At 42.0% G+C, this 8,285-nt stretch overlaps 1 protein-coding gene across 2 annotated transcripts in view; it reads left to right on the top strand.

Annotated features, from left to right (window-relative positions):
• The window catches only part of EFL1 (elongation factor like GTPase 1), a 111,583-nt gene that overhangs the window by 808 nt on the left and 102,490 nt on the right, over positions 1-8,285 (top strand). For both annotated transcript variants that reach the window (XM_061158826.1, XM_061158825.1), the window contains exons 2-4: positions 93-202; positions 1,574-1,641; positions 3,288-3,372. In XM_061158826.1, the coding sequence (XP_061014809.1) occupies positions 112-202; positions 1,574-1,641; positions 3,288-3,372 (244 nt within the window). In that variant the 5' untranslated portion in view covers positions 93-111. The remainder of the gene's footprint in view (positions 1-92; positions 203-1,573; positions 1,642-3,287; positions 3,373-8,285) is intronic.

The following is an 8,285-nucleotide window of genomic DNA, read 5'->3' as shown; positions in this document are numbered from 1 at the left end:
GGAACTTGAGAAATCTTGTCAGTTCCCAGTATTAAAAACCTTTTTTTGTTGTCCAGATCTGTAGTCATTTGTAATACGTCTTTAATTTTTAGTCACAGGAAATAAGTGACCATGGTGCTCAATAGTTTGGATAAGATGATTCAACTCCAGAAAAACACGGCTAACATTCGGAATATCTGTGTTTTGGCTCACGTAGACCATGGTAAGAGCCCTTTCTAAATAGCTTGTTTTCAGTTCAGTAATTAAAGTAATTAAGCTTGTTTTCAGTAATGACACACGTGTTATTGGAGTGATGCTAAGTTGGAAGTCTTATTTCTTTTAAAAGTTTGATGTGGTAGAACACAGCCAACTGGGGATTGGTGTTCTAGATAGTATACTGTGTTTTTAAATGAGAAGTTGAGTTTTTGTTAAGCTATCAAGTATTTTTGAAATGGCTTTCTAATGTAACACGTCGATAGTCTTAACATAATGTTCTCAGAACCTGTGTTCTAAGTTCAGGGTTCTTTGCCCACTATGTCAGATGGTAGAAATTTATGAACAGGGTACCCCCTCAGCTGTAGAGGTGATTTGGGGGTTGAGGCAACACAGAGTGAGACAGGCAAAAAGTCGATGATAAGGGTTGAGAGAGCTGGAGAGTCAGGAAGCTAGGAATGGGTTAAGAAAAAATAAGGCTTTATAGCATAATTAGTATTAGAGATGAACCCTGAAGGGTGATTCAAGATGGCAGATGGGGACACTCATTTCAAGGGGGAATAGTGTCAGAAGGGGAGAAAGAAATGTATGTGACCAGAGGCTGGGACACAAGAGGGCAAGGTGGGCTGACCCATGGTGCTTAGCTCCTGACAGACATTGCTTTCATGCCACAGCATCGCCTCCTGCTAAGCCTGCTCTTGGTTTCAAACTGCGTTTTGTTCACCCAGTCACAGCAAAGATAGGAGGTGGGAGTGTGAAACAAAACCTATATGCCATCCTGAAAGTGAGGGAGGAGGAGATAAAAGCGAAAAGACAGGCTATGCTGTATCTTAAAGACCCCTTCCTGCCAGCAAGGTGCTAGGATAAGGGTTGTTGTTTAGTCGCTCGGTCGTATCTGACTCTGCAACCCCTGGATTGTAGCCTGCCAGGCTCCTCTGTTCTTGGGATTCTCCAGGCAGTAATACTGAAGTGGATTGCCATTTCCTTCTCCAGAGGAGCTTCCCCACCCCCCAAGGATTGAACTCACATCTCCTGTATTGGCAGGCAGAGGCTTTACCACTGAACCACCAGGGAAGCCCCTGTGTAAAGTATGCCTCAATAAAAAAAGTTATTGCACAGCTTTTAAAGTGAGGTTGATCCACAGGGTTGGAGATACAGATTATAGCACTGTGGAGTGCTAGAATCTTTGCCCTTCCAGACAGTGCACTGTTCAAAAGTCTAGTTAAAATGCTCATTGTGTCTTCTTTCGCTTACTGTAGGTAAATAGGAAATACTTGGTAAAGCAGTTCTTCTGGTTAAATGTTAAATATGTAGATGCAATTTACCTACCTCCCCCTTTAAGAAAAGAAGTCTGTTTAAATTAATATTGTTACTTTAACAGGAAAAACTACTCTGGCTGACTGTCTTATATCTAGCAATGGAATCATCTCCAGCCGCCTGGCAGGCAAGGTATGTTATATTTGATATATATTTGCATTTCAGTAAGTATTAGCAAATCTACAATGTGATGAAGCATTTGTTGTGTTCATAAAGACCCCAAAAGTATAGAGCATAGTTCATGCATCTAAGAGACTGGCAGTCCATTTAGCAAGATAAAATAGATTGTTGACAAAAAATTATTTCTGTATTGCTTTTATATTAGTTTATATTAATATTTTATAAGTGCAAGAATGAGCTTTTGCAGCAAGTCAAATGATAACCTGGCACAATTGTGGAAGATTTCACAGGTGGAATAGATGCTTCACAGCAGGAAATTATGTGGATAAAATGGTTAAGGCTAATTTGTCAGTTGCACTTTATTTGAGTGGAACATTTGCCTAGCAATTACTGAGAAAGGAAAATGTGCTGGTACAAAAAAATGTATCAGATTATGATGATCTTGAAGGCTAACCTGAGTACCAAAAGAAGGCTTCTGAAGTATGAGGGTCGTGAGGAAAATCGTGTTTTAGGAAATGAAATGAAAAAGACCTTTGTTTCTAGCTGTGAATTGAAAGGACTTGGAATGATTTATTTGTAGTAGAAAAATAAAGATATTCCTTCCTTCCGTGAATTTAATATATAGTCAGCAGAATTTATCCAGTGATTGGTAATACAGAGAAGAGGAGATGGAGAAGCAAAATTGAATTTGAAAAGTAGACCTGAGATACTAAAGGAAGAATGGAACAGGTCGGGTCCCCAGGAGATTGGCCCAAGACACTGTCTGAGTGAGTGAGTGAAGTCACTCAGTCGTGTCCGACTCTTCGCAACCCCATGGACTGCATGGTCTACCAGGCTCCTCTGTCCATGGGATTTTCCAGGCAAGAATACTGGAGTGGGTCGCCATTTCCTTCTCCAGGGGATCTTCCCAACCCAGGGATCGAACCCAGGTCTCCTGCGTTGTAGACAGACGCTTTACTGTCTGAGCCACCAGGGAAGTCCTGTCTAGAGGAGGCTTAAAAACTGGGTGGAATAAAGTGCTTTTATTTTTCCTACTTGAGAAGTTAGAACAAATACAATAACTCTACTGTAAGTAGATGAAATAATAAAGCATAAGTTAATGAAGTAGAAAAGATCAAAGAAGCCAAATTTGTTCTTCAAAAGATTCGTACAACTAACAAATATGATACAGTAATGATGGACACATCATTATACATTTAAAGAGTGAATCCTAATGTAAAGTATAGACCTTAATTGATAGTAACCTATTGATATTGATTCATTGATTGTAATGTACCACACTGCATACAATGTAAAATGTAAATAACAGGGAGGGAACTGTGTGTAGAATCACTTAGGAACCTCTTTACTTTCCAATTATTCTAGAAACTTAAAATTGCTCTAAAAAGAAAGTCTTAATTTAAAAAGAATTACTAGCAATGTAGACATTGTATGATTATCCTGTATTACAACTGATAAATATCTAGAAACTGATCAAGGAAAAAGGAAAGGAGAAAGAATTACATGATACTAGGCAAGAAAAATGCTGCAGAGATTTAAAAGGTAATAATAGTGGGACCTAATGAACAACTTCACAGCAATAATAAGCCTAAAAATTTAAATATTGAAAACAAAAGTCCACATCAGTTCGTTTTAACGTTAAGGTTGCGTTTTTGCAGTTGAGGTACATGGACAGCAGAGAAGACGAGCAGGTCCGAGGGATCACTATGAAATCCAGTGCCATCTCTCTGCATTATGCGGAAGGTACGTCGGTCTGCGTTTTACAGAACAGTGGTTTCGTATCTTTTGTGTCTTCCTTTCTCTTTCCAAATCAGTTTCACACCTCAGGTTTTTTTGCTTTACCTTCCACAAACTTCATTCTGGCCTTTCCAGATGATCAATTTTCAGATCAGAGTCAGGCTGTCCATACTTGGGTACAGATGGGGGCCTCTGACTGGCTTGAGGGCAGAATCACTGGCAGTTCACACCTGCCCCCATCCACCCAGGTGCTTGTGGAGATATCTCCTTTGGGAAGGTCTGGAGTCATAGGACCCTGGCTCAGTCTTATCGTCCCATTTCCTTGCTGGGTCCTTGTTCTGTCCTCTGGCCTGCCTGTTAGATCTAGAGTCTTATTTACTTGACTCTGCGTTGCCATGGTCACTGTAGCTTTTATCCGCAGATCAGGATGCCACTCTGACAGTAATACTTTTATGGATTTGTCCGACAGACGTAGTCATATAAGCATGTGAGATGTAAGTTCATTGATATGCACCCTAATGTCTGTATCAATGAAAAGAATGCCTTGGTGTCTGTCTTTGGAAAATAGTTAAGTAGACTGATACATCCGTGCTGTGAGGTGCTCTGCAGCTCTTCCAACAACTGTGTGATTATAGAGAAAAGAGAAAGGTCAGAGACAAAAAGCAAGTTGCAAAGTAAATACTTATAAGACACAAATGTGTTTTGATGATAAGAATATAGTAAGTATGTAGATGAAGGTGTCTGGAAGGCTGTATACCAAAACCTTAACCATAATTATCAGGGGCTGGATTATGTGAAAACTCACAGTTTTCAAAATATTTATTTTGTACTGCTTGGAAATGTTAACACAACATGTGAGTTTTGATAAGGAGAAGAAAGTAATAAAGATGTATCTCATTTCCCTGATGGCCTGGCCTGTGGTTTATCCTTCAGTGTCCTGTCTCTTGACACTAACACCAAGAGTTGTGCTCTGTGGGGTGTGACTCTTCTCTTTGAGATCAGTCTTTAAAACGGTTTTGAACTAAACCAGTTTTGAAGCTCTTAGGTACATGAATTCCCAATGTATTTAAAGCAATGCCTTAATTTTTAAAAAACTACCTCTCACATTTTAAAGAGTATGTCCTAATTCTGTGATCCAGCAAATGGCTCAGTGGTCAGTTTTTTTCCTATCTCTCCTTATTTTTATGAACTTGAAGAGTTTAGAAGTTCATGGACTGTTCTTTAAGTAGTCTCAAAAGGCCTATTGTCATTTCTGCTCTGTAGCCATTCTTTATACCTGTGAACAAATAATTGCTATCACAGAACTTCTGAAATGAAGGTTTCATTCTGATTCATCTTTTTAAAAATTTTTTAAAAATTTACAAGTTTTATATGTGTTGTAGAAAATTCAGTATGTAGAAAATTTACAGTAAAACACAAGATTGAAATAAAAATTGCTCTAGTTTTTCCCCCGGTTATTCTATTTTTTCACATTTAATCCTGTCATAACTGCATGTGTATGTGTGTACTTGCAAGCTGCGAGGTAGGTATCTAACTTAAATCCCCCGCCCGCCCACCGCCCAGAGAGTTAACTACTTATTCCAACACGAGTCTCATTTGATTATTAAGTACTGTATCATTAGTTCTTGGTGTGGTGCTGGCGTCAGCACCTCTACATGAATGAGGCAGTCTGGGTGGGACTGCTATGAGCCAGAGAGTAGACTTGGTCCACCCCTGAAACACCCCCTCTCCCTGGGTGGGGGCTAGTGCTTTTTAGCTCCCACTGACAGATGCCCTGTGTTTTTCTGTTTTGTTTTGTTTTTTTCAAGAAAAGGCATCAAGATTTTTGGTAAACTCATCCAGTTTTTAAAAGAACTGGCAATTATTAAAAAATGGTAAAGTATAGTATACAGCTTTGTATATATATATTGTAGTGGGCTTTCACTAACAGGCTTTCAGTTTGTACTTCAGGCATATGTGCTAGCTGACAGCCTGGTTCAGGGGGACACTCAGTATTTACCTAGGAGGCAGCCAGGTAGCTTATATGTGCTCCAAATGTGGAGACCAAGGATGTGGAGGCTGTCTGCAGACAGATCCACTTCTAAGGTCACCCCTCTGTAAACACCTCCAGGAAGTGAAAGTGTTAGTCGCTAAGTTGTGTCTGACTCCTTGTGACCTCATGGACTGTAGCCTGCCAGGCCTCTCTGTTCATGGGAATTCTGCAGGCAGGAGTACTGGAGTGGGTTGCCATTTCTTCCTCTAGGGGATCTTCCTGACCTGGGGATCATACCTGGGTCTCCCACACTGCAGGCAGATTCTTTACTATCTGAGCCACCAGGTGAAGGGGTCTGTAGTTACGGGCGAGTAGAGGGTTTCAGCTCTGTGACCCTCTGGTCTTCATCTCTAAGACTGGGCCCTGGGGACACCGACTCATGCCATCCAGATGCACACGAGGCCAGCACGTATCAGTAGCCACTGTCGCTTCCAGACACGTAAACATTCACTCATGTTTCTGATCACTGTCCTTTTCCTTTGGGACCAGGCTTGGAGGATGGGGTTCCCTTGTGCCTAGTTTGACTAAAGGTCAGATATTTTTTCCTCTAAAGATAATGGGTACTTTACTTTGTGAAGCATTCAGATGATTTAAGATCTAAGAAGGTGGGTGCACCGTGTTTTGATTCTGAGCTACATGTCTCATCTGCGTGATTTTGTTTAATCCTCATAGCAATCCTGGGAAATGGAGGTTCTCCTCATTTTACATGTTTGCAAAACGGAGTTCAGAGAGATTAAGAGACCTTCCCAGAGACGGAGTAGTTAGCATGTGGCAGTAGTCCTGCATAATGAATGTGTGCTCAGTCGGGTCCGACTCTCTGTGACCCCATGGACTGTAACACTCCAGGCTTTTCTGTCCATGGGATTTTCCAGGAAAGAATAATGGAGTGGGTAGCCATTTCCTACTTCAGGGATCCTGGGAACCAAGTAACTATTAATACATTTCCAGCCTGTTTATTTGGACCAGGAGTCTCTCAAAAGTCATTCAGTCCAGGCCACCCCTGATTCCCCCGTTCAGTGAAATTCTCTGCTGTCCACCAGGGGTTGCTCTGGCCCCTTAAGGGCATCTCTTGTGGCATTACCCCCATCTCTGTTGTCTTTGGTCACTGCCCAAAGTGGAGGTCACATGATCTGGCCTCTCAGTCATCTTGTCCCCGTGTTTCTCATACCTGCCCCAACCCCTCGCTATTCCCTTCCTGCCCACACCTTTTTCTGAAAACTCTCCGAGGTAGACATGTGTCCCTCCATCCTCAGCGTCTTCTGTCAGTTTTCCTTCCTCCCCCTGCCTGTCTGTTTTCTAGTCACTGCTCTCTTGTCCTTCTTTTGAGTGAGTGCTGTTTATTCTGTCATACTCTGTCCCTGGGTAAGAACATGGGATCACCCTTCTCCTTCCCTGGTTCTGGTTCAGAGTTTAGTTCTTCCACCATTGCTTTAAAGCTCCATTTCCTTCAAGCCTCTTACTATCTATCCAGTTATTCTCCACCCCTTCTCACCACCTCAGCTTCCGGTTACAGTCCCTGGTCGCCATTTATTAGTGACTTTGGCACCTGGTTCACCATTTTCCTTTCTACCCAAATCCACCAAGGTCACTTTTCCTGTGTCTGAAAAATGGGCTCTTCCAACAGCTTGAGCTTGGTTTCTCAACGGTAGTGATGTGTACACCTCTGCTTCACCCACCCACTGGCATGGCTGCTTTCTGCATTTTAAAATCACCCCTTACTGGTTCTTTGTCTGATATTTCCCATTTAAATGCTGCCTTCTCCACCATCTTTAGTTTTCCAGCTCTCTCACCTGTGTAGCAAGGGACCCACTTGACTTCAGGAAGCCCTTCAGTGTCTTGCACCCCATCAGCATCCTTCATTTCATCTCTGCCTCCTACTAACCAGACTTGTCTTTTTCTGACAGTCTTGCTGAGGCCCTCAGTGTATCTGCTGTCTCAGCTTCCTGTCCTCCCAGTAAAACTCTCAACCCTTGGTGAAGCTGACTACACATTTTCCTCGTACCCTTGGGCTGGGCTCTTGGCTGGTCATTGGGCTGCTGGCAGACTTCCGTGTGTTCTCTGTCAGACCTTGCTCATTGTCTTCCACTGGCGCTCTCTTAAACCCGCTTGTCCCTTCGAGTCCACCTCTCAGTCCCTCTCCCACAATCTCAGCAGACATTTGTCCATTCTATTTTACAGAGAAAAGGAGAATTCTCTCAGCTATTTGCCACTACCCCTCAAAATGTAATATAGTTAGTGTCTTTGCTTGCCTGCTGTCACTGTGAAAGGCTTGTGCTCTGGACTTACCTCCTGTGTCCTGGTGCTGTCAACTTTTAAACATGTTCAAGCCTCTCATCTTGAATTGTGTGTATTTGTGTGTAAGACTTAGACAAAAGTGTACTGCTATTACTCTTTCAGTGACTCTGAGAGCAGGCCCTGTGCCTTACAATAATGGCATATATTAGCAGTGTGAAATTGAGAGAAACATAGTTGGTCCTTGATCTCTGACTTTTTGTCTAGGGTCATATGAACAAAGAGAATTTCCAAGTAGATTGCAGAGGCCTAAGACATTTACATGGGTTCCAGGCAGTAAACATCAGTCTTTTCTCACTCCAGGGTTTCTTATTCTGATTCTGAGCCAGATGAACAGACAAGTGTTGTTTCCCCAGTTGCAAAGTCTAAAGGCACCTGTGACCTTTACAGGAAGTAACTAAGCTGATTGATAGACCTGGGTATGTTTCTGACTTGTGACTGCTTTTGTGACCTTGGGTCTCTTCCCTTTTGGGAGCTTTAGCATGAAAGCTAAAATGAAATGAAGGGTTGGGCTATGAAAATGCTGAATGATTTTGAGGACCTCATGGCTTTTGTTTTATGTGACAGAGCTTTTCTTCAGTCATTTCTTAGAAGC

The sequence above is a fragment of the Dama dama genome, chromosome 13 (assembly GCF_033118175.1).
Source record: "Dama dama isolate Ldn47 chromosome 13, ASM3311817v1, whole genome shotgun sequence".
NCBI classification, from domain to species: Eukaryota; Metazoa; Chordata; class Mammalia; order Artiodactyla; family Cervidae; genus Dama; species Dama dama.
The sequence above is the reverse complement of the archived record's forward strand: the minus strand, read 5'-3'. Positions and strand labels throughout refer to the sequence as shown.